The sequence below is a fragment of the Macrotis lagotis genome, chromosome 1, assembly GCF_037893015.1.
Source record: "Macrotis lagotis isolate mMagLag1 chromosome 1, bilby.v1.9.chrom.fasta, whole genome shotgun sequence".
NCBI classification, from domain to species: domain Eukaryota; kingdom Metazoa; phylum Chordata; class Mammalia; order Peramelemorphia; family Peramelidae; genus Macrotis; species Macrotis lagotis.
In genome coordinates this window covers 322,736,225-322,763,665 of record NC_133658.1, presented here as the reverse complement: position 1 = coordinate 322,763,665, position 27,441 = coordinate 322,736,225, and the positions used below count along the sequence as shown (strand labels likewise).

The following is a 27,441-nucleotide window of genomic DNA, read 5'->3' as shown; positions in this document are numbered from 1 at the left end:
TGGATGGAGACTTTAGCTTTGGTTTAAAATAAGACTTTTTTTGCAAGGCAATGGAGTTAAGTGGTTTGCCCAAGGCTACACAGCTAGGTAATTATTAAGTGTCCGAGGCCAGATTTGAAATCAGGTACTCCTGACAGGTGCTCTATCCACTGCACCACTTAGCCACCCCTAAGATAAGTCTTGATAAGGAGAAATGTACTATCTCACTCTTCTCTTCAAAATAGCAACTATATAAGAAAATAATCGATAAGACATAACTTAAAAAATCATATGGAAAACCCTAGAAACTCAGTACAAGTTAATAGTATATGTCTTAGATCACCTTAACAGAATTCTAAAGTCATAGAATCCTATCACATTCTCTCTGAGTTAGAAAGAACTTTAGAAATAGTACATCTAGACCCACTCCTACCTAAAGCACAGATACCTCCTGATATTCCAGTCAAATGCCCATCTAGAATTCATTGTTTGGTTTCAACCTTATCTTGGTATATAGTGTGAGATGTTGCTCTATGCCTAGTTTCTGACATACTATTTTTCAGCTTTCCTAGGACTTGTCAAATTGGGAGTTCTTGTCCAAGAAACTGGAGTCTTTGGGTTTATCAAACAATAACTTAACATAGTCACTTATCACTGTTTCTTTTTCATCTAATCTATTCCACTGATCCAGCACGCTATTTCTTAGCCATTACCAAACAATTCTGGGCACAGGTGCAACAACAACACAAGGAATGCAACTAGGTGACCTGTTTCAGGTCAGAGAATAGGAAAAAGTGCCTGGGATTTTTCAATAAGATTCTCTCCCAGTTATTCTTTACAATTAGGGAAGTGGCAACAAACTATTGGTTGTTGGCACCTGGTTATAGGAAATAATTCCTAAAATGGTTGCTGTAACCTAACATAGGAAATGATCTGCCACTACTAGGAGCTTCAATCTTTAGTCTTGGTCCCTAGAATTAAAGCTTATAGAGAAGTAAATTTTGGCTTAGCCTAAGTAACAACCTCACATTGGTTCATTTTTTATTCTCTCCTTTTCAAGTCAAAGATGCTTCTTGACAGGAAAGAAAAATAACTAGAACAAGAAATTAGCACTTTGATCTGTTATACCCTCCACACCAAGCAGTGACCCCCCATTTCTTCTTTAATCCTCTTTTTCCCAATATAGGGGTTTTTTTGGCAAGGCAATGGGGTTATAAGTGGCTTGCCCAAGGCCACACAGCTAGGTAATTATTAAGTGTCTGAGGTCACATTTGAACTCGGGTCCTCCTGACTCCAGGGCCAATGCTCTATCCACTGCCCCACCTAGCCACCCCTCAATATAGATTTTTATAAAAGACCTTTCTTTCTTGTCCTTCCCAGGCTTAACAGATTCCAAGTTTTTGCTTTCCTGATACTATGCTTTTAGGACCATACTACTCATATATTCATCCTGTTTTCCTGAATTTGAATCCATCTTTCTGCATTTAATATTTTTAAATTTAAATTCATTGATAAATTCTCTATGTGTCTAGGCCAGCTTGACCAATATAATTGGTTTCTTTTGCAATTTTATGTCATTATTTAGGGGGGCAGCTCCATGGTACAGTGGCCAGTGATGGACCTGGAATCAGGAAGATTAAATCTAGTATCAGCCATTAATTAGCTGAGTCATCCTAGGCAAGTCATGTTGTCTCTGTCTGCCTTAGTTTCCTCACTTGTAAAATGAGGCTAAGAATAACTTCTATCTCATAGGATTGTTGTGAGGATCAAAATCATGTAATACATGTTAAAAGCACCATATAAAGGGTGGCTTTTATTTTAGTCTTAAAAAACATTATTCTGAAAAGAGACCCACACCTAGACTTCCCAAAGGGTTCATGACACGAAAAAAAGTTAAGAATTCCTGGGCTAGAGTATCCCTGGGGGGCTTTTAGACTGGGGAAAAGAAGACTTAGGAAGGATATATTAGCTTTCTTCAAATATTTGAAGGGTTGTTATGTGGGAGGTTTATTAGAGATGTTCTCCTTGGCCAGGATGATAAGGAAGCTCAAAATCATATCATGTGATCCTCAGTTGAAAGAAATGGAAATGCTTATCCTGGAGAAGAAATAACTTGGGGGAACATGATAATTGTCCTCAAATATTTAAAGGTTTGTAGTGTCTAGAAGGGATTGTTTTAGGACTAATTGTGTATAAGATTCTGGAGAAAAGATCTCAATGCAATATGGAAAGTTTCCTGATGAGCACAGATGTATACAAATTTGAAAAGCTACCTTGAGTTCTCCATCCCCTTAAATAGAGGGTTTTGACCACTTCTGAGGGATTCCTATCAGGAATAGTGTGATTCTAAAATCTGTGTTTCTTTGAGGATAGAGAATTTGTCTTCTCATGTAGCTGTGAATTATTCCCATATTACTTGACACAGTATAGACAATCAGTAACTAATTGATGAAAAATTCATTAAAACATGCTTTCCAACCTCAGACACTTAATGCTTACAAAACTATGTGACCTTGGGTAACTTAACCCCATTGTCTTGCAAAAAAAACAAAACAAAACAAAGCATGCTTCCATTTTTCACTGGTCAGGTTTCCTATTTAAAAGAATCCTGACTGGTTTAAGAAATAGAATAAACAGGACAGCTAAGTGGCTCTAAGTGATAGAGCACCAGGCCTGGAGCACAAGGACCTGAGCTCAAATCAAACCTCAGACACTTACTAGCTGTGTGACTCTGTGTGACTCTGATTGATTATCTTCCTCCCCCCCCAAAAAAAGGAAATATAATAAGCTACTCCTATGGTCTCCTCTGCAGAGTGGTTTATGGGCCAGTGAAGCCAAAACCCTGAGACACAAGCTGATAGTGAAGAATTCAAGCTGTAGCAAAGTGCTAAAGCAAGTAGGAATCAAGATATCCCTAGGACAGGGAGAACCAGAACAGTCAACATAGACCCAGTGTTTTTAAAAAGAATCCTACCCTACTACAATAAGATTTCTACACAATTAATTTGAAAGGAAATAAGAGAAGGAAAAAACTAGGAAGAAAGATCAAAGAACAAAGTAGCTGCAACCTGGACTTTTAGGCCATTTTTCATGAACTCTTTCCTCCAGCTACATGTTTCATTGTTTATTTTTCTCTTAAAGAGTGCCACTGATATATCTAACTGCATCTGCATAAAAATGTGAGGCAAAAAATTCCCTAGCATTCTATCTCCAATAAAATTGACAAAATAATGTTTTTTAAAAATTCAGTATTGACAAAACTTTGGGAAAACTAGGATATTTTCATTTTTTCTGTTAAATCTTCTGTTTATTTGTTAGCCTTTTCAAAAAGTAGTCAGTACTTAATAAAAATTACAAAATTAACCATATTCTTTGGTCTAGTGATGTAATATTTTGAAATATAACCAAAAGAATATAATTTAAAGGAATTAAAGAGACCCTATGCCATACAAAGTTTTCACTACTTTCTTTCTAATCAAGAATTTAAGAACCTGGTATGCACTGGAGATAAAAGAACAAAGGTGAAGCAGTCCATGCCCACAAGGAACCATTATTTGAATCAGTGGGACAACAGACATCTATAGAGACATGTTTAAGGCCAGTAGAAGATTCCCATAGGGGAAAGCATGAGCAACTGGGGGAACCAAGAAAGGTCATAAACTAATTGTGGCATTTGAGCCCAATTGAAGAAAATTAGGGATTCCAAGAGGCAGGAATGAGGAGGGAGATCAAAGCAGCTTTGGGAGGCAAAAAAGTACAAAGACACAAGGACTGAAGATAGAGTGTCATTTGTAAAGAAAAAAGGAGATCATAGATACTTAGAAGGGAGTAGGAGTAGGATGGGTCTAGACAGTAAAGAAGTTTAAATGCCAAAGGACTTTACAATTGATCGTGGAGGAAGTAGGGAAGTATTGGAGTTTATTGAACAGGATGTTGATATGATCATATCAATTTTGGAAAATTACTTTAACATCTGAAGGCAGGAAAGATTATAGTGGGGAGAGATGATAAAGATCTGAATTGAGACTGGAAAAGAGATGACTTATAAAAAACATATTATAGAGGTAGAAATGATTAGATTTGACAATTGACTGGCTTTGTGAGGTAAGTAATAGTGAAAAATTAAGTATGATATCAGGGTTACAATGCTGAGTAAATGGAATGTCAGTGGTCACCTTGATCAGATATAGGAAAGTTAAAAAGATGAATTTAGAGGCAGCTAGAGGTACTGCAGTAGATAGAGCACTGGTTCTGGAATCAGGAGAACCTGAATTCAAATGTGGCCTCAGACACTTAATACTCACTTAGCTGTGTAACTTTGGGCAAATCACTTTACCCCATTGCTTTGACCAAAAAAAGAAAAAAGATGAGTTTAAAGAGAATAAGTTCTGTTTTGGACATATTTTGGTTTAAGATAACCATAGAATGTTCAATGAAAATTGTTGAAAAGGCAATTGATGATATGGGACTGGATCTTGGGAGAGGAAGCAGAAATAACCTAAAGATCTAGGAATCATCTGCCTAGATAACCTCTAAAATTTGATGAGGTCATCAAGCAATAAGAGTATATAGAGAGAAAAGAGGAAGATGGCCCAGGACAGTCTTGTGGTACATCCACAGTAAGGGCTTGTGACATAGATGAAGATCTTGCAAAAGAAATTTAAAAGGAACGGTCAGAAAAATAGGAAGAAAACAAAGTAAAAAAAACCTACAAAAACTCAAAGAAATAATATCCAGAATGAAAAGGTCAGAGGTGCCAAATTCTATAATGATGAGGTTAAGAAGGATAAAGATTAAGATAACATTAGATTCAACAACTAAAACATGATTGATAACTAAAAAGAACCATTTCTTGTTGAGTGATGAGATCAGAAGCTAGGTCCCAGGGCTTAGAAGAGAAAGGAAAGGAGAATAAATGAAAACAATGAATATAAATAGCTTTTTCAAGAAACATAAATAAAAAAGAGAGAAGTGACCAAGGACAATAGTTAATGTGTGATTGGATCTAATGAAATTTTTTTAAGGATGAGGGATCTTTAGAAGCGTTTTTTTATAGGCCAGAGGGAAGGAAGTAGTATAAAGAGAGATTAAAGATTAGGGAGAAGGATGATAGGACAATCTACTGGAGAAGACAGGAGAAGTAAACAATATATATGTAGAATAGTTGACCTTGATGAGATGGACTTTTTTTTAATTAGGGCCTGGAGAAAAGGACATAAAGGGAAACATCAAGGGTTGTAAGAAAAGGAGAAAGGGAAAAAGTGAACTCTCCTAAACCTCTGTTTTCTTAGTAAAGAATGAAGCCAGATCTTCAGTTGAGGTGAAGGGAGAAGGTACTATGGGCAGTTTGAAGAAACCATTGTAGGAGTTGAAAAAGCCATTTGAAGGACAGCTAGGCGGTGCAGTGGATAGAGTTCCACCCTGGAGTCAGAAGGACCTAATTTCAAATACAGCCTCAGACACTTAATAATTACCTAGCTGTGTAACCTTAGGCAAGTCATTTAATCCCATTACTTAGCAAAAAAAAAAGAAAAAGAAAGAAAAGATAAGAAAAAGACATTTGAAGTCCTTTTTCTTTCTGACAGTTTAACTATTTTGCCCTTCATGATAGGACTAGATATTTCCCAGATCACTTCCTTCCTATGATTTCTTTCACATTTTTGACAGTAGAATACTCTCTCACTTTCTCTCTCTCATTCCCTCCCTCTTTCTCTCTCTTCAATCAAAAAGCATTTATTAAGCACCTTCTATTTGCCAAGCACTGTGCTATGTACTGAGAAATAAAACAAAAATAACTAAATTACACTTCCCCCAAAGCGTTTACATTCTAATGAGGAAGAAATAATATCAAGGAGAATACATAAGATAAAATGAAAGGTAACACTACAGTGAACAGCACAAACAGCTAAGGGGACCTTTAAAAAAGTCTTGCTTAATCAGAGTCTTCAAGGAAGCTAGAGATTCTAAGGGTTAGAAATGGGGAAAATCTTCTAAGCATGAAGACTAGCAAGTGTAAAGACATGAGTATCATGTACAAGAAACAGTGAGTAAGCCAGTACGACTCGATCATATAATGCATAGAAGGGAGCAGAATGTAAGATTAGGAGAAATGAAGAAGACAGGTTGTAAAAGTTATAAAAGCTAAAAGACTTTATATTTGGTTCTGAAAGTAATAGGTAACCATTGGAATTTACTGAGAAGAAGGTTGATATAGTCATACTTACAATTCAAATAAATGGAAAACCAACAGAGTTTGACTTGGAGTGGAGAGAGATAACTTGAGGCAAGAAGATCAATAGATCAAGTGAGAAGTGTTGAGGGCTGAATATGGTGATAAATGTATAAGTAGAGAGAAGAGGACATATGAAAGATATGTTATAAAAGTAATAATGATGCAATTAGGCAATGGATTGGGTTGAGCAACAGAAGGCAAGGATGATGCCAAGGTGTTCAAACCTTGGTATCCAAAACCATAGTGGTGCCCCAGAAATGGGGAAATTCAGAAGAGGGGGAACAGTTTAGAGGTAAATAATAATGAGTTCTTTTTTTGGACCATATTAAGTTTGAGACACTATAAAATGTCCAGTTAAAAATGCCCAGTACACAGTTGGTAAAATAGAAGTGGAACTCAGAAAAGAGAATGGAGCTAGTTGACCATATCAGGACTGAACTGTAGCAGGATAATGATGGTCCCATGAGAGCTGAAGAAATCACCAAGCAAGAGGAAGAGTGAAAAGAAAGGAGGACCTAGGACAGACCTTTGAAGGACACTCATAGTTAATAGGCATGACATGAATGAAGATCCAGGAAAAGAGACTCAGAGGGGAGGAGAATCAAAAGAAAGTGAAATCATGAAAACTCAAAGAGGAGAGATTGTCCAACAGAGGGTGATCAACAATGGGAAATGATGCAGAGAGTTCAAGAAGAATGCAGACTAAGAAAAAGCTATTAGTTTTGATAATTTAAAATAGGTGGTAATTTGGAATGATTACTTTCAATTTTGAATGATGAGATAAGAATCCAGATTGCAGAATATTTAGAGAAGAGGAAGGAGTGAGGAAGTAGAGACATCAATTATTGACACCTATGTCAAGGAATTTAGCTGAAGAAAGGAGTAGTGATGAAAGGTGAGAGCTGGAAGTGAAGTCATAGTAGGATCCATGAAGAACTTTTTCAAGGATAGGGGAGAAAGTAAAGAGTCAATAAAAAGGGAAGAATTAATAATTAGGGACATAGTGGGAATGACATTGGGGTCAAATCTACTGTACAAAAGGAGATGAGATCAATATAAAGGCAATGGCCTTAGCAAATAGAAGGGCCATTTTATCATTTTTGTGCAGTTTGCCAGTAGCTATAAGTCAGATGGTATGTTATCAGAATTATATACAGTCCACTTATGGAAATTATAAAACCTACCAACAGGTCAGTGGCAACCTATCACCAATCATTCAAAGAGATTTTCAGGTAAGTGATGATGTCTGATTGTCCAAGAAATGCCATTGGTTCCTTCCTGATTATAAGAAGCATGGGGGTGGCTAGGTGGCAAAGTGGATAGAGCACCGGCCGGGGAGTCAGGAGTACCTGAGTTCAAATCCAGCCTCAGACAATAATAATTACCTAGCTATGTGGTCTCGGGCAAGCCACTTAATCCCATTTGCCTTGCAGAAACCTAAGAAAAAAAGAAAAAGAAAAGAAGCATGGTCTTTTGGTGGAACTCATGACTTTGGAGCATGTGCACCCCATGTTTTACTAGTCATTCCTTTTTAAGTCCCACAGAAACTACAAAATCTCTGATAAGAGTCAACAGTAATATGTGGCTAAGGACATAGCAAATTTCTAATAGAAGTACATTTCAGAGTACTGCTTAGTCAATTAGGAGATCTGTAGACCAAAAGATTGGGTTTGGGAATGTGCCCAGAATCCTAGTGCTTCACCTTTATACTCTCATATCAACACTTGGGGTGGGGTTGGTGGGGGTTGAAGGCTTGGTTAAAAGCAGTTGTTGAGCAGGAAATCCCTAAGCAATCTACCCTTCTCATGGCCTGAATATGAATTCTATTGATCCTATTTGATCTTTTCATCTACAAGTTCTGACTTTCTTTGTTGACTTCATTTCCTGATTATCCTCTTGATATCTTCCCATTAAGTTGTCTGAGGCAACCAAATTTGGAGATCCTACTTTTCCCTGAACAGTTTCAGATAGTAGTAGCACAATCATGCTGTTGACCTCTCAGCATACTGACACTGGGAAGCAGTATGGCAAAATCAAAAGAGCTCTGGCTTCTGCAGTTAGAGGCCCTGTGTTCAAATTACTGGGCCCCCACAAACAACAACAATAACATTTAATATTTGTGTGACCTTTGGGCAAGATACCTTACCTCTCTGGACCTCTGTTTCCTTATATATAAAATGTGGGGATGAGATTAGAAGATTTTTAAGGCCCTAGGTGATGGTGCTTTGCTCTGCTATCACTATCCTTTGAAATCTGATTTACTAGTTATAGTTCTTCAGTTGCTCTATCAATCTTTCAGATACTCTAAAGGGAAAAGCCAAAGTAGCCTACTAAGAATGAAATTATTCTCTGAAGAGCTGTGATAAGGAACAAGATTCCTATTATACCAGGAGGTAATCTTGTTGGACTACATTTCCCTATATATCTACTAAAATATTTCTAGAAACATCAGATACCATGAACAATTATCATTTTTTATTAACATGACACTCAAAACTCAGGAGATAATTACATTATTAATGATATCCTTTTAAATATTTAGCCCATGCAATGTGTATTTACCTGAAATGTTGCTCATTTATACATACATATATATATATATATACATGTATATATATATATATGTATATTGTTTTTTCTAATTATATTTTAGGTGATGTTCCATGTAAAAACTTATACAAGATCCCTCTCAGAAACCTTGTTGGCAGAAGCATTGAGCGACCTCTCAAGTCACCCTTAGTACCCAAGGTCATCACTACCCCAACATCAGTGGGAATTGGTATAGCAGCCATTCCTGTCACTCACTCCTTATCCCTGTCTCGGATGGAAATTAAAGAAATAGCAAGTAGGACACGAAGAGAACTACTGGGTAATTTCCTATGGATTTGTAGCATCTTTATTTTTAAATCTACCAGTAATTTTTTAAAATATTAGTCATCCTTCTGTTAATAAAGTGTGAAAAGGTGAATTTATCTAATCAGAATTCTGGTCTAATTCATCTGAGTTTATATTAAATTATATTTAATATTTATTTTTGCATACTTAATAATATTTAATGTTTATATTAAATTTATATTAAATGCCTACTCTATGCAGTTCACTATGCGCTAGTGAAACAAAGACATAAATAAGACAATCCTGGTCTCAAGGAGCTTACTTTCTCCTGGGGAAGCACACCATGTTCACAGAGAAGTAAAAATAACATAGTTTGAAGGGTGTGAGGAGAGAACACTAACAACAGGGTACAAAGGAAAATGTTCTAGATGTGGAGTCAAAGGACCTGGATTTGAATCCAGACTTGGTCACACACAGTCACCTCATGACTTTAGACAAGTCACTTAACCTCCCTGAATCTGCCATCTTCTCATCATGAAAATAAGGCTTTTGCCTAGATAATTTCTCTGGGTCTCAGTTTCATCCTCATCTGTACAATTAGAGAGTTGGACTAAGTGACCATTAGGGTTTCTTCAAGCTCTAAAGCAATGCTCTCTAATGATCAAGACCTCCCAGAGGTAGCACCTGAGTTGAGATCTGAAGGATCATAAGAATCCCAAGAGGAAGACAATTAAAAAGGGTACACTCCAGTCCTGGAAAAAAAAGTGCTATCTAATTATTGAGGTCCTTCAATACTTTCCATTAACTAAGACACATAGGGAGGTAGGAAAGGTTTTAAATAGGAGCATGAAAGGCCTTTGCCTTTGGAAGATGATTTTGGCAGTTATGGAGAAGGTGATTTAGAGAGAGGGGAGTCTGAAAACAGGGACACCAGTTAGGAATGTTTTAATAGTCCAAGTCATAAGACTATAGACTCAGAGCTAGAAGGAATCCTAAAGGCCATCAAGATCAACTCTATTTTTACAGAGGAGGAAGAAACTGAAACCAGAGAGGTTTTATGACTCCCCTGAGATCACATTGCAGAGCTGGAATTTGAACTCAGGTTCTGTGATTCCAAATCCAATATTATCCACTATACATGCTATCTCTCTATCAAATGTCAGGTGACTGAGTACATGAAATAAGGCCATGGCTGTGTATGTGGAGAGAAAGGGGTGGATGCAAGAGAGGTGGTGAATTGGAATCAATGATATGTGTCAACTGATTGGATATGGGAGGAATAAGAAAAAAAAGAATCAAAGATGACTTCAGGATTACATTCTTGGTGGTAGTATCCTCAAGAGTCATAGGAAACTTGAAAAAAAAAAGTTTAGATTCAAGAGAGAAGATGATGAGTCCTCTTTTGGAACCAACCCTTAGGCTGATATACAAAGGACTCATTTGGGTGAAGGTATCCAGCAGACAATTGATATTTCATCCTTGTTAAATTAAATGCTTGCAGGCCTGAGTTCAAAGTAAAAATAAGGGCTGGATGCCCAGGTTAGAGCCTTGGGGTAGGAAAGTAACAATAACTTAATAATAATAAAGCAAACAAGACTGAGGAGTGGTCAGGCACATAAAAGGAAAACCAAAGAGAAAGTAAAATCATGAAATACAAGGGAGAAAGAAGAGACAATCATTAATATGAAACTCTGAAGATATGTTAAAGAGCATGTGGAATGAGAAAAGGCAACTCAGCTTAGCAGTTAAGAGCTCATTGTTAACCTTTGAGAGAACAGTTTCGATAAAGTATTAGTAATAGAAATCTGAATAATTGTAAATATTGAGAAGTGATGAGGAAAGGAAGGTGATGAGCTTAAGATAATTCTAGCAGTTTGGCAGTCAAAGGAAAAAGAGATAGGATAGGGGGAAAGCCAAGTGAAAGGTATGTTTGTTTGAAAGGTATGCTTGTTGTTAAAAAAGAGGAAAACTTCACCAAGCTTACAGGCCTTGGGAAATGAGGTAATTAGGTAAGGTGTCAGAAGTGGGATTCTACTGGTTCAGCTAGGTGACATAGTGGATAGCCTTAGAGTCAGTAGGACAGGAGTTTGAATCCAGCCTCAGACAGGTCACTTACTAGCCATGTGACTTTGGACAAGTCACTTAACCCTGACTGCTCAAAGTCAGGACCATTTCCAGTTGTACTGATTCCTCTCTGGCCACTGGATCCAAATGGTTCTGGAGGAGAAAGTGAGGGTGTTGACTTAGCACAGCACCCCCTTATTCAAATCCAATTCATTCACTTATCATGGCATCACCTCCCTGATGTCACAGTCTTCTTTGAGAATGAAGGAAAAACATTATTAGTAGATAAAGGAGAGTTTGGAGATAAGAGAGTCCCAGACCAAGAGGAAATACATAATGGGGGGGGGGGGGGGATAGACTACCAGAGAGAAGATGGGAGTGGATTAAGGGCACAAAGATTTGGGCTTTGGTAAATAGAAAAGCCATTTTTTCCTCAAAAATAGGAACAAAGAAATAGAGGATTGGTAAAAATGTAAATCTATTTTGAGATATGAAGAAGGGAAGTTGAGGAAGTCCATTAGATGCCTCTGTTTTCTCACTCAAGTAAGGGGCAAGGTTATTTGAATAAGACCTGGGGTAAGGGCCCTTAGGAGGGTAAGAGAAGATTTAATATAGCTAAAAGGATCTGCCCCAACAGAGATGAGATAACACAAGCCACACCAGGAGACAAAAAAAGAGGAGTTGGGGCAACAAAGGATGGAAGATAGACAGGACCAAAATGGCAGTATAACAAAAGAACAAGGCATTCAAGAATAGAGCACAATGTATAATTGAATTGTTTAGTTAGGTTTTTGAGGTAGAAAAATATGACTAGAAAAACTGAAACCTGTGTGGGATGACTAAAGGTGACAGGGAGGATGAATAATAGGACTAGGGAGAAATGGAAGGATAACAAATTATAATCAGAGATATTTCAAAGTCCAAAATCATGGAGCTTCTACAATTTTTGTGGATATAGGAGTAGCAGTGAGGAAAAGATGTAGAAATTAAAGAGATGAATGAACTGGGGTGGGGAAACATGTTTGAGGAAATATCAGTGTATATAATGAAGTCCTCAAGTATGAGAGAAAGGGTTAGAGAGGAGATCCGGGAGCTAAACCCCATTAGAAAGGAATAACCTGGAAGCCAATAGCCTTAAATCTCTGGAGTGAATGTTAAAGGGGGATGCAGTTAACCTTAAGGAAGGACACAAAGGGTTGGGGAACCTTTTTACTGTTTAGGGCTATTTGCATATTTTAACATCCTTCGCCAACTATAAAAGTTTTATTAGCTTAAAAATTGGCCTGCTATATTTGGTCAAAATTTAATTATTTCACTGCTACAGAGCTCCTAGATCTATTTCAAGTCCCACCTGCAGTTGCCTTGGCAGCTCCAGACCAAATGATTTTGCAGAACTTTATACAGCCTACAAGTCCATGTTCTCCACCCTGTGATAGGAGAAGAATGGTCTGGAGGTGGCCATGAGAAATAAAATACATGCCCATTTCTCCTTCTGACCCAGTGTTTTGGTGAGTAAGAAGCAACTATCATTAAAGAAGGGAGCCAGAAATGAAGCTTCTTCTGGACAAAGCTGGAGAACAAGAAGAGTATGAAAAGAAAATGAAAGGAAAAGTTATAAGATGAAGGAAAATTTGTTAATAATCTGAATATTCTAAAGACCACACTCGAAGGTGAGGGCCTAGGAGTTGTAGAGTTGAGACTGGATAGAGATGAGGATGTTAGAGAATCTTTGCCATCAAACAGTAGTAATTCTCAAGAAGGGTTAGGAGAGCAGAAGAAAATAGTCAGAAAATAAAGGGAAGTAATCACTGTTTGTGAATCCTATCCATGAAAATCTTGTGTGGAATGACTGTTGAATTGGTTGAGGCAAAGAAGGGGCATCAATATTCTCTGCATATTCTTCTCCAAACACAAGAGTTGGGATGTGGGCAGTTGAGAGGACAGGAAAACTGCCTGAGTTACTGGGTCCAGTTCAAGTTCTGGGCAGGGTGGCTGTGAGCTGGCCTTGGCAGTTCTGGGTCAGGTAGCCTGGATTTGAAGGAGGTAACTCTGTTACTGGACATCTCTAAACTTTTATGGTTAAGAAAGGAGAGAAGAGAGAAAAGCAGTGGATATCTGCCAAGGGTAACAACAGCCCTCAACGCTGTGTGCTGAAGGCACCCTTTTGTCCTGGACTACTACTACTACCACTGTGCTTTTCCTCCCCTCTAATGGGAATGGTTCTTACATTTATGATTATGTAAAGGAAGAGATCGGAGCAACAATGAAATGTCTGTGAATGTATATGATGGCCTGCAGGATTGTTTCAGCAGTATCATAAAGATAACTAAGTCTCCTGAGCTCTTACCCAGGCAAGCCACTTAGGGACCAATGATCTGTTATTCTTTTAACATACAAGTACTAATTAGAAAAAAAAAAAAAAACAAATGTTGCTTGTCAACTCTTTAGTAGTCTGCCAGTGCTCTGAGCAAGGATCCTATGGTAACGCTGATCTGAGCTAACTTTTCCCTCTGGGTCTAGGCCTCTCTGATGAAGTAGGACCCAGGTCCGAAGGAGCACCAAAGCAGAAGACAACATCCCGAAAGCAGCTAGAAGGGGAGCCCAAGCAGGGAGCAGTAAGGTCAACAAGCAGCGACAGGTAACCGGATGTTCTGGGCCAGTTCAGTGATTTAGAACTGGAAGGAGAACGTATTCATGGACCTTAAAATGAAACAGCAGTATTATTTAAATGATACAGTTCCTAAAGTTAAAACTCTATCAAGCATTTGTTAAGTTCTTACTTACTATATGTGCCAGATGATGTATTATATTCTAGGGACAAAAATAAATACATAAACATTCTCTATTTGCAAGGATCTTAAAGGATCCTAATCCTTTCCTTCCACATTCACCAGGGAAGCTGCCCAGTGTAGGTCAGAAAGGCATTCCATCAAAACTGTGACCACTCCACTGATTAGAAACTCCAGAACCAACTTTCCATATCTTAGACCTATTATTTCATAAATGACAAGGAAGCCAAATAAATTTCTGAGAATAGCCTCCAAGACTTAAAAGGTAACTACAGAAAACAGTTCCCATTTCTACCACACCTGGGCAGTCCATTAACATTTCACCTAGTGGATGATTAAAAATGAGTAGATTAAAATTGGTTTTGATAGGTAGGGAGATGAAGGTTCTTTGTCTGATCATCAGTCTTACCACATTATTTTGCCCTGAAACTTGACAAAAAGAATTAAATATCAGAAGAAATGTCCTCATTCATTCCTTCTGATAATCCCTTCTGAGAGATAAAGCTGGCAGAGAAGTCCATCAGAATGGTTTAGCAGACACATCCTTGACTCTGGAGAAAGATGACCTAGATTCAAATCCCAGCTCTGCTGTTTTCTATTTGCTATACCTTGGCCAAGTCACTAGATCTCTCTACCCTTTCATTTCCTCATCTTCAAAACTAGAGAGTCAAATGAAATGATGCCTGAGATTTCTTTTAGCTCTAAGTCTTTGACCTTTGAAGACACCAATATCACTGTATCTGGCAGCAATAACTACCTCTCCGAGGCAAAAATTAGGCCTAGCTTATAGAGAAAGGAGAGCTGCATTGAAGAGATGATATCTGCAGTAGGTCTTGGAGTAAGAAAATTATAAGGAGGATGGGCGACAGCCTGCACAGGACAGGATCAGAGAATGACCAAGAGTCATCTAGTTTTCTATATGTAGGAAAAAACTGTGGTAGGAATCTTTTTTTTAAGATACAGTGATTGGCATCTCTCTCAATTTTTTTATGATCCCAAATGAACCAAATTTCACCAAAATTTCAACGTTCTGTATACTAGAATCTTATTCTAATGCTGTTCCCTGTAGTAGGCCATAGCAACCTACACATATACAGTTTACCAAGCACAGCATGGAGGACTGGAAGCTGATGCTACGTCAGTAGGACACCCCCATATCAGAGCTCTCTCTTCCCTTAGTCTGCTCAAAGAAAAGATTCCAACCCTGAGGCACAAGATGTCAAAGTTGCTATGGTGTAGCAGACAGTTCTGCATAAAACAGGTTTGTTACTGAAAGTTTGGGAAGGTCACCCTAATCCTGCCATTTTTCTCATCTTGCACTCCTGCCAATCAAGTACTCATTCATATCACCTCATTGGAATTCCATTTCCTCCCCTTTAAAATGAGACTCAAGGGGGCAGGTAGGTGGTACAGTGGATAGAGCACTGGCCCTGGAGTCAGGAGGACCTGAGTTTAAAAATGACCTCAGACATTTAATACTTACTGTGTGACCTTGGGCAAGTCACTTAACCCCATTGCCTTGCAAAAAATCAAAAAATAAAATAAAACAAGACTCACCTTGATGGTCTCTAAATTTCCTTTTTGTCTCCAAACTCTGATCCAGTGTTGTTACACACTGCCTAATTTAGTGCTTATGGAAATCTAATCTTATCTTCCATATCAGACTGGAAATCCACTGAGGGCAGGGATTGCTTCATTTCTTATCTTTGAAAAAACTGCAATTCCTAGTATAGCTGATATTCAACATATGTTTAAGATAACTGAAGATAACAAACAACAGCTAAAATCTAAGTACAGGTAATAAACTATGTATGGTTTATGGTTCTATATGGTTACAACCTATTTGGGGCAGCTCCATATATTATTTCACCTTCTGCACTCCACATTTTAGCCAGGGAGGTCCACTTCTCATTCTCTATATATGACATTCCATCTCTTGCCTTCATGCCTTTCCCCAGGCTTGTGCCCATGCTGAGAAGGTGCTCTCTTCTTGCAACCATTCATTTCTCTTATAGCTCAGCCCAAGTACTATCTCATAAGAGGTCTTTCCTGATTCTCTCAGCTTTTAGCACTTCTCCCCTCCCCCAGAAAAACTGCTTAGCAATTATCTTGTCCACATTTTGTATTAGCTTAGCTGTGTACCTACAGTTTCCTCTCAGTAGTATGCAAACCCTTCAAAGGCAGGAAGGGTGTTTGATCTGCTTCCCTAGTAGAAGGCCCAATGCCTGTATATAGTAGGCGTTAATAAATGTTTGTTGAATGGATTTGAAGTGTGAGTGATCTGCAAGCTCACTATAAGTCAACAGTGTGATGTGGTAAACAAGATAACTGGGACTAGCCTTGGCTGCCCTGGAAGGGAGATCTCAAAGATTCCCTGCCCTGACCATGCCACACCTGGAGTCCTAGGTTCAATTATGGACAGCTCACTTTAAGATGTGTATAGACAAGCAGCTCATCTAGAAAAGTGAAAATAGGATGAGGAGAGGACTAGCGACCATCACATATGAAAATTAATGAAAGGAACTTTGTATATTTGTAGACAACTTGTGGCAGCCTTGAGATCAGTCTTCTGGCTTGAAGAGCTAGTGTGTGGAATAGGATGCAGAGCTTGCCTCCCAAAGAGGCAATAGTATGTTATAAAAAATAATGTTGTGGAGAAGATTCTTGGTCAGGTATGGATTGGACTAGAGAGCTTCAGAGCTACCAGCATTCTAGTACATTAAACATTCATTGTTGTTCAGTCATTTTCAATCATGTCCAATTATTTGTGACCCCATTTGGGGCTTTCTTGGCAAAGATATTAGAATGGTTTGTCATTTCCTTCTCTAGCTCATTTCACAGATGAGGAAACTGAGGCAAACAGGGTTAAGTGATTAAGGGACCCACAGGTAAAAGTGTCTGGGGTCAGATTTAAACCCAGATCTACCTGACTCCTGGCCAGGTGTTCTATCTTAGCCACCTGGACATTCATTAATATCTACTATGTGCTTGGTGCTGGGGATGCCAATGAGAAAGAGAAAAACCAAAGAGTTCATATGACACTGGGGGATACAATAACATATAAACACAAAATAATTTGAAATGAGAGTGATCAGTAATAATCGGGGGGGGGGGGGGAGACACCAGAGAGGAAACTCAGAAAGATGAAACATAGAAAGAGGGTGGTCCCTGCCCTTGGGAAGTGTTGCTTAAGCTAAACTGTGAAGGAGTGATAGATTCGAAAAGGCACAGGTGAGGACAGAGCAAATTCTAGGCCTGAGAGTGCTTACTGAGTTTGGGGGCAAAGCATGTGAACACATTGAACTGAAACAAACAGCAACATCTTACACTTTGCTAAATCCTCGACATGTTCATTCGTTGACCCTCACCACTCTGAGAGGCGAGTAACAATAGTATCCCCATTTTGCAGATGAGAGGACTGCAGTTCACAGACAGCTGAGTAAGTATCTTAGCTCACACTGCCCAAAGCACCCAGGCAGGGTTCAAACTCAAATCTTCCTCCTCTATGTCCCTTAGCTGCCTAGTCAGGAAATAAGGCTGGAAAGGGGCTAGAAATAGCTTAGGAAAGGCTTCAAATGCCACTCTGACAAGTTTGTATTTTATCCCTGAGGCAACAAGGAAGGAAGCCCCAAAGGTTTTGAATAGGACATGGATATGACTTCAGACCTGTATCTTAAAAAAGAATTACTTGGGCAGCTGTGTAGAGGATAAAATAAAGATAGAAGAGACTGGAAGCAGGGAAAACTACTGGAAAACTATTGAAATAATGTAGTATAGAATTGGGTCTTAAATAGTAATAAGAGGATGGATGTAGGAGAGATTGTGGAGACACAAGCCACAAGACTTGGCAACTATCTGAATATGGAGAAGGGACTAGGGGAAAGAGTCATGGATGAATCTGAGTGAACCTGGGTTGCTGGTAGGATGATACTGTCTTCAGCAGAAATAGAGAAATTTGGAGGAGGGGTTGGTTTAGGGGAAAGAAAATGTGTTTCCTCTGGGGCATTTAGAATTTGAGATATTAACAGCACATCCAGATGAGATACCCAGCAGGCAGTTGGCAATATAGGTCAGGCAAGAGATAAAAGCTAGATATGTAGTTTAGAGTCATCTGCATTAAGATGATAATTTGATTCATAAAAGCTGATGAGACCACTGAAAGAATGTCAGTCAATGAATTTTTAGTGCCTAATAGGTACCAAGGCACTATACTAAGTACGAGGATAAAAAGAAAGGCAAAAGATAGTCCCTCAAAGTCTAATATTTTAAGATAATCAACAGAGCGGGTACTCACATTAATGGAAATCAGGAAAGACTTCCTGTAGAAGATGGAGTTTAGCTAGGATTTGAATGGAGTCAGGATCAAGATGAGGAGGGAAAACATTCCAGATATGACAAACAACCCTTGAAAATGTACAGAGCCTGGAAGGGGCTGTCTTGTTCAAGGAGCAGCCAGAACAGTGACCTAGATCACTGTGATGGGGGGAGAGGAAGATAAGACTGAAAGAAAAAGAGACCAGGTTGTGAAGTATTTTAAATGCCAAATGGAAGATTTTATATTTAATTCAGAGATGACAGAGTGAGGAAAAATTGGTGGGAGGGTGATCAACTAGCAATTATAATACTTCAGATTTTGAGATGGTGAGGAATCATACCATCATGGTGGCAATGTCAGCCAGAAGGGAGCATATGCAAGAGATGTTATAAGGGTAAAATCTATAAGACTTGGATGAGGGGCAGAAGAAAGGTAGTTGCTAAGAAAGAGTAAGAAGTCAAGGATTTAGGGAAAGAAAATAATTCTTCCCATTTTTAGATTCTGTAATTTTCAATTCTTTGAGTCATCAAAGATGATTGATTATTCCTTCCCTGAAGGTCTAGAAAGATAGCATTGTCATTAGTAGAATTAGGAAAGTTAGAAAAAATGGTAAGTTATGGGGGGGAAGGGGAAGGGTTGGGGAGGAGGGGGAGAGAGACAAGTTCTATTTTGAACATGCAAAATTTGAGATGTTGGCAGGAGGATATTCAGGTAGCAATATCCATTTATCAGTTGGAAATGGAGAATTTGAGCTCATAAGAAAGATTAGGGTTGGATATGTAGATTTGTAAATCTTTTATTAGATTGAATCAGTATTTCACAAGAGAATAATTACATATGCCCAATTGAAGCAAAACTAATATTATTTAATGTGACAAGGTAAAAAGTCAAAAGAGCTTAGGCAAAGGATATTTGTTATTAATACATCACCAGATACCCTTGAGCAAGATGAACAGAAATTTTCTCCCTCCCAGCTCCCCCCACCGGACCCTTACCACCCAGGCTCTGGTGCTTCTATATCTAAAATAAACACTTCTGAGTAGATGTCTCATTTCCATTTTATGCAAAAACTGTGGCTCTCAGCCTTTTGGGGAGTGGGCAAGAATAGTATAAGGGAGGCATAGTCTTCTCTATACTGCTCCAGTACATTGGAGTATGTCCAATTACTTTGTAATGGTTAAGTATCTTAGAACAATGATAGTTACTGATCAAGTGTTATATAAATCTTTAGATGTTTCACATCTTATGTGAAAAGCCTTCTTGGATTAACTCTCTTCCTTCTCTAATATCCTGGCCCAGGACATTCTCTACTGACCTTATGTTACCTTGTGAAGTCAGGGTTCATTATACCAGATACTCTGCTAAGTCCTCCAGATTCAAAGAAAGACAAAAAACACTACCAGTAGCAACAAAAAAGCAACACCACCACGCAAAACCCAGCCCCTCCGCTCAAGGAGTCTAATGGAAAGAAGGAAGGAGGAGGAAAATACAAAAATGATTTTGAATGGGGAGAGGAAGGGAGATGAGGTTATTCACACTGTATGACTTCAGTCTATTCTAGTAGAAGGCAAGTTCATTTGAGAAAAAGGACAATGGGAGGGAGTTGAATGAGGACAAAAAAAGAGTTTTGAATAGCTACTGGAGAATCAATTCAGGATAAATAACAGGAGTAACAAGGGTCAAGTTAAAGTTAGTTACAATCAATTTTGTTATGGATTTGGTGTGATCACATGACTTCACCCTGCAGTGATGTCTGAGATAAAGTATACTGAGATGAAGCAAAAAGCAAATCATAGGATGACCCAGAATTAAGATTAGCAAGATAAAAGCAGATAAGTACCTGGATGGAGAAGAAGAGATTCCAAGTTCATGCTTAGAGAAGATGAGGGCAGTAGGGATTCAAAGGTAGAGGGCCATGCATGCTTCAAATGTTGGACTATAAAATCAAGACTGTGAAGGGAATGAAATGAGGCCTAAAAAGGGATACTGAATAGGAAGAACAAAGAGGGATTGAGGGGCCGAAGGGCAAGATGAAGGTGATGAATAGATTCATGAGAAGTAAAGTGAGAGAAATAGAGCAGGAAATTGTAGTCAGAGAAAATTATTTCAAAGATCTTGAATGTGGAGCCTTTATTCACTGGGAATGGCCAAGGTATAGTGAAGTGCCAGAGGTTGAGGAATGGAAAGGGCCAAGGTTGTTCAATGGTATGTTCCAGAATCTATCATTAAAGAAACTGGACAGATACTTTCTATATGCAAAGCACTATGTTCATAACTGGACTCTGCTCTCAAAGAGCTAATAATCTATTAAAGAAGGAAAGATAGATATACCATTAACTATGATACATGGGAGTATAGGATAAATGCAAAGGGGAGTTCAAGATAAATTATTATGAAAAACTCGAGAAAAGAAACGATCATTCCCCCCTTGCAAAGAAATAGATATTGATAGCTATCCACAAGAGTAGAGATGATGTTGGGAAGCTCACAAAGTGACCAATAGTGCTTTCTCTCAAGTACATTCAAAGCTATCCTTTGAGTGACCAAAGGAAACCTAGGAGAATAAAAACAAAAATCAACAATTATGTGAAATCAATATTGAAATCATTACTAACAAGAGAAACTCAAAATAAAACAACTCTGAGGTTTCACCTTATTATCATCAATTGGTCAAAAATTTAAAAATTTTAAATTAATTTAAAATTGGAAACAGCATTAGAGAAACTAGAAAGATAAGGAGCTACTGTGTGCCATTGGAAGCTATGTGCTAGGTGCTTTACAAATATCTCATTGGATTCTCACAACCTTATGAGATAGGTGCTATTAATTATAACTGTTTTACAGTTGAGGGAATTTGTCCAATGTCAATAATAAATGTCTGAGACTGGATCTAAACTAAAGTCTACCTCTAATATATAGAGTTGTGAGTTGGTCTAACTTCTGAAAATCAATTTGGAACTACACAAGTCACTAAATTGTTTATTCTCTTTTACCCCATATTCTGCAAATGTGCCAAGGAGGACAATGACAGAAAGTTCCTTTATATGACAAAATATCCATAGCAACATTCTTTGTGGTAGCAAAAAGAAAAGAAAAAAAGCCAAACTGATGGTCCTGGGTGGAAGCAAACTGTCAATTCTGATGCCTGTGAATCTGTTTGTTTCTTCCCCCACCCACAGCCCCAATCTAGTTCCTCTCCCTTGAAATCTGACTAATACATCAACCTCAGACTTTAGTTCTGACTATTTTGCCCTTACTGCCTTTCTTATTTTCTCCTCTGACTGCATCAAGAAATCTGCTGTGTGACCCAGAAATGGGTATCTCTCCAGTCAGTTACCACTATAGCTACTAAGATCCCCCAGCTCTCTACCTTCACCTCTCTGACCTGCCCTACAGCAGCAAGATGGAGAGCCCTCCTCACAGCTGGCCAGACCTGACACATGAATGGGGCCTGTTCCCATGGAACATCTTCCTGGCTAAGTGTGCCCCAGGAGTAGCTCCTTGGTGGTGTACAATGCTTGTCATAACACTTCAACCATTAGTCTTAGAGGAATGTTAAACCCTGAATAGTTACCTAAGCTATACAATGACCTCAGATCAGGAATAGGTCAGTCTCTGAGTCAGAGTACATGAAAGTATGTGTATGTGTCAAGGATCTCCCTTGGTCACCTGCAGGCTCTGCATATGCTCCAGCCACCAAGGGTGAAAAACCACTTCAATAGGATAAGGGAGGTATGGGCAGACTGCAGTTTGTCTGAAAAATTGTCTAGCGACTTTAGTGCACTAGAAGTTCAGTCTGTCACACAACTGTTTATTTTTAACTATAGTAAATGCATCCTGCTATATACTCTCTCCAGTTTAGACCCCTTCTGGGTTTGTGATTATTTTATTTTAGGAGGATCAGGGATCAGTTGGAACAACTATGTTTCCCAAGGCAACACATTCCACCTTTGGATAGTTCTAATAGAAGTTTTTCCTTACACTGAACCTAAATCTAAGGCAGAGTTGGCAGGTTCCATCATTGCTAAGCCACCATAAACCCCCTCCCACTACCTCTGTGGCTGAGTGAAGGGGATGGAGGGACATTCCCAAAGCTGGTTGGGCTAGAGAAGCAGTTAGGCATAGGATGTATGGCTGGACTCAGAATCAGAAAAACCTGATTCATATGCCACATCTGAACTACTTAGACCATGAGCAAGCCAATTCACCTTTCTAAATCTCAGTTTTCTTTTGTAAAATGGGAGTACTGTAGAAGCTACCTCATAGAGTCATTGTGAGATTCAAATGAAATAATATATGTAAAATATTTTGAGTGTCTTAAATTTTGCATTGATAAGATCAATTATAGAATGAGGGAAAAAATATTTCTTAAGATGGAAATTTTAGGATAACAGTCCTCACTCCACTGTGCTCGGGTGAGTAAGCAGAAAGCTACCTGACCAATTATTCTTTTTCTCTTTTCTTATAGGATCCTTTCAGGCTCTTTTGAAAGACCTGTTTTTGAAGACAGCTCTGATGGGCGTCTCCTTTCTACAAGTTCAGATCCTGATACTTTGGCCACCAGAGAGGAGAGTCCACCCTCTGGGAGTCCATTTCAACTTACAGCTTCCTTTGATGAAGATATTATTGACTTGAAGTAAAGACAATCTTAATCATATTTGCCATCTTTATTTTTCTTACAGCAGTTTATACTCTCTAGGAAAAGTTTTGACACCACTTCCTGAGGAAAATCAGTCACTGATCTATTGGACCAACTGTTCTGCATATTAGGCCAGTTTGGGTAACTCTTCAACATTTGGTGCCATCTTGATCCTTGCTTTCCCAGTTCAAGTACCATCAGCCCCTCTTGGAATAAAAATGGTAGATTTCATTGAGGTTTTAGATTGAAACTTTTAATAAAACAAAAGTATTCATTCCTCTTTACCTCAAACCTCTTATATTTGAAATAGTTAAACAATTATTTTTCATTACAACTCTAATTTATTTCACATTACAAGTATTTCATAGAAATATTTTATAAAGAAGTCATTTGATTTTACTACAAATAAGAATTTTCTTTAGCTTTGCTTTCTATAACCAAGAAATCCTGCTCCTATTGATAACTCAGTTTTGCTGGGATTAGATATAAAGAAGTAATGAAGGTGTGACTAGTTGTTTTCCTGTTCTGTCAGTTCTGTTCTTGATTGGTTGGATTTTAGAGATAGCCTTCCTGATATGCTGAAGAATGAGAATTTGTTAAAAACAAGAGACACTATGATTTCCTCCCCTTAGTGTCCTTGTCTTTTATGTTAGATTTTTTTTAATTTCTAAATCAGATTGTCAAGAAAAAATTGTCATCTTGAAATACTGTGCATATTTTCTTGTCTTTTCACTAACCACCACCCAATGGGTGGACTTGCCACTTATGCATGCAAAGATGTATAACGTTGTTATTCCTCCCTAGCTTAGAACAAGAGGTTAGGAATTTGGGGCTGGATTATTTATTATAACAAATTTCATGGTGAAATTTCAGTTTTTTAACCTTAGAAGACTGCATCATACTGTAGAGTTGGAGTTAATATATACGTGATCTTTTTGGTTATAAAAGTTTGATGATTATCTCCTGACCTTCTCCACTACCCAGTGCTCTCTCCCCTCAGTTCTCCAATTCTGTTGGCAGATTTCTCTCATTTTCCATCAAGCAAAGTCTTACAACCTTTGATTTCAATACATCTGATTACTTTCTCTTTTCTGTGTGTGTGTGTGTGTGTGGTGAACCTTTGCTGTCCACCTAATGAGAACAATATAGTCTATATAACACACTAAAACTAGCTCTAAAAGGTGATTACCTAGTTTATATATTGATTAATGAAACATAACAGCTCAGTGATTATACAGTTTTTATAGATCAGGCTATGACAGTGGTTTTTTTTAACCCATTAACCTGTGAGATACTGCCTTAATATAACAGAAAGGAAACATGCAACATCAATAATGTCTCCCTAGCTTGCATACTATGGATTATTTGGAAAAGTTCTTACCTCTGCATGATGAGTTCAGTATTAAACCTCAGAAGAAAGGCCAGATTTTTGTTTGGCAGAGGATAAATGATGGTTGAAAAGGCAAGACCAAGCAGAAGAGTTCTTTTATTTAGGCATCGATTCAGTCTGAAAGCCAAAATAGGAACTGATCCATTAGCTCTTAAGCATTTATGCATTTATCCCATCATTTTCTGTTCACCTTCCAGATTTCTATTTTATATCAGTTTTTACAAACTATTTTCTAAATTTAATAAGCCTTTTATGTCTTCGTCATCTTGTCATTTTCCTACTTTGGCTTCTCCTCATCCTAATATATGAGAACCAGCAATTGTTAAAGGTTGTTTCCATGGAGGGATCACAAGCATCAGATGAGCCAGAGTATTTGAGAAAGAGTCATATATTCAAAGGAGCATTTAGAAATCAGAGAGAAGTACAAGGGGGAGGGAAGTTGAGCGTAATGCAGAGGAAGAAAACCAGAAGGAGGCCACCATACACGTGACAAGCTGTTTTCATCCCTAGCCATTTTCACACAGTGAAGATAACAGACATGAGAACCATAAGGAGTCATAAGAAAAAAACCTGGAATAGATACTTTAAACTATAGTAGTACTTAACATAACAATAATATATGGGGATTGTTTTATTTCCTGTATTTAAGAGAATGATTTAATATTTCTTTTTCTAAGAATCCATTATTTCATCCTTGAGGTTCTCCTTCCATCAGTGCAGATTATGACCGCTCATATTGCAAATCCATCCAATTCATCCTGAAAGCCAATAACAGCAACTGATCCATTAGCTCTTTTAGTTGCTGTGGCCAAAAACATTCCTCAACTAATGGCCAACCCCTGGTGCTGAGCCTTTCTACCATTATTAGTTAGGTTGTTCCTGTGTCTGTTGCTGGACCCATAAGAAAAAGCCTTTCCAACTTGGAGAGACGTGCTAAGTCTCTAGAGAGCCTTCTAAAATCCAGCATCACCTGCACACCATGATAAGAGAGGTTTTAGTGGCAGAAAGGAGGAAATAGCATTAAACATAATTTCTAATTGATGTGCCAAGAAGACAAGTGATCAAAAACAAAAATCTTCATAGCATTTGATCACCTAAATTCAAGTCTGTGTGAATAATCATAAAATTAATAAGTGCTGCACAAGAACTGTAGTTTTAGGCTACAGGTTCTGAATGGCTCTTTCCTTTTATCTAAAGCACTGAAAAATATGAAAGTCAGTAACTCAGGTGAATTTCCACTTTTCATAAAATTATTTACCTGTAGAGTACCTGTTATTGTGACACCAGGGTGTGTCAAATTACTATCTTTAAATATGCAGTACTTTTGCAACATAAAGTAGATACTATTTCTGGTCATTTCTAAAATAAAGAATTTTGAAGATATGTTGAAATTCACCTCAGTTACTTACTCCATGTAAGTTACTAAAAAAACAGGAACTTTTATAAATGAAAGCATGTGTCTAATTAGATCTTTCAGGGGAAAAAATTTTTTTGTCATTTGTTATATGATTTAGTTTGAAAAGAAATTAGAGAAAATGTTAAGGGGAGTGGGGCTAGTTGAATGATGATTAAAAATGATTCATTTGATCTAATCTAGTACAACAAAAAACCAGACCTATTACAGAATATCATCTTTGTCTACCTTTAATATTTATTGTACATGCACATTGATAGTATAAGAATTAAGGGAGAAAAATTTTATTTTGTTAAATACTATATCCACTAATAAAATTATTATTGAAGGAAGATACTATGAAACTATGAACTGAATACTATGAAAAGAGTACTGGATTTGGAGATCAGAGGACAGAGGTTCAAATCCTGACCTTGCTAACATTACTTTTTGACCATGGGCAAGTAATTTAGTTTCTCCTGACTTCTATTTCCTTTTTTATAAAACAGTAGGGTTAGATAAAATGATGTCGAAGGGCTCTTCCAGGTATAAATCTATGAATTTGTTGATTAGGGACATGATTGATTCAGTATATATATATATGAAACCTAGATGAGACATCTGATGAAGGAGATAAGGTTAGGAAATGTGAGATAAATAACAGTACAATTACATTGTTATGGAGTTGGTTCAACAACCATATCCAAAATGGATTGGTTAAAGTCAATCTGAAAAAGAAGATTCTAGTGATGTGTCTCAGGGCTCCAACTTCAGCCTTGGTCTAGTCAATTTTTGTTTCAGGAGTCTGGACCAAAGCATAGAAGATATACTTGTTGAATATTTGGATGGCACAGAGTTCAGAAGGATGACCACTGTGATGAATAACAGAATCAGTCTCAAAGCATTTCAACAGTCTGAACCAAAACCAAGAAGATGAATGAAACATAGCAGGGTACAGTATTCAATTCTCAAGGTATGTGTGTGGGGGGGTCAGAAAGATATAAATAGTTGGGGGGAAAAACAGACCTTATTTTTTAAATGACTAAGAAAACATCTGATAACTACCAACCCAAATGCCTATTTTCCTTCTACAAAAATGTCATGAGAGTAATTCACATACTCACAACAGTGTTATTGATGAGGATTTGAGAAGGGAAAGGTCAGACTTTCACAAAGGACATTCTGCCATACAATACCTCTTTACAAGTCACATAAATGACTGAAAGGTGTAGAGAACATGAAATCCTACCATTATTATTTATTGACTATAATGTAAAAGCTTTTGTTCATTGGAGCAAAATTGAAGACTTTCCTCCATTATGGTATCCCCCATATATATGTCAAAGGCACACAAGATTGCTGGAAGAATTAAATATCTGATTATGAATATTAAGCAGGACCTTAAAAAATAAATAGGAGGACATAATACCAGAAAGTGTTTAACCACTGTCACAGAGGATGTCCAGTGAAGATTCAATGGAAGAAGAATTCCCTGAAGATACTAAAGTCCTCTGGATGCTCCTTTTTTGCAGATTACAGTATGCTGACTTCATCAAACTCCAGAACATTGTAAAGTCTCCTAAATGAAGTCCATAATTCCTCAAAAGAGCTCATCTTAACTAGACATAGAAGATTAAATAGAAAAAAGAGAATTCCTTTTGTTCATTGTACGATATGCTATTAGATGGAAATCAAGATGGAAAGGGATCCATCTAGATATGTAGACGGAAACTGAACATGGACAATAATCCTAGGCCAGAATTGAACAAGAGGAACAGAAGGAGGCAGAATATTCTCTGAGAAAA

General features: G+C 37.8%; 1 protein-coding gene across 3 annotated transcripts in view; it reads left to right on the top strand.

The window, feature by feature from the left end:
• Positions 1 to 26,282, top strand: part of GARNL3 (GTPase activating Rap/RanGAP domain like 3) — a 207,990-nt gene extending 181,708 nt beyond the window's left edge. For all 3 annotated transcript variants that reach the window (XM_074211536.1, XM_074211535.1, XM_074211537.1), the window contains 3 exons: positions 8,865 to 9,080; positions 13,631 to 13,748; positions 22,683 to 26,282. In XM_074211536.1, the coding sequence (XP_074067637.1) occupies positions 8,865 to 9,080; positions 13,631 to 13,748; positions 22,683 to 22,854 (506 nt within the window). In that variant the 3' untranslated portion in view covers positions 22,855 to 26,282. The remainder of the gene's footprint in view (positions 1 to 8,864; positions 9,081 to 13,630; positions 13,749 to 22,682) is intronic.
• Positions 26,283 to 27,441: the final 1,159 nt, after the last annotated feature.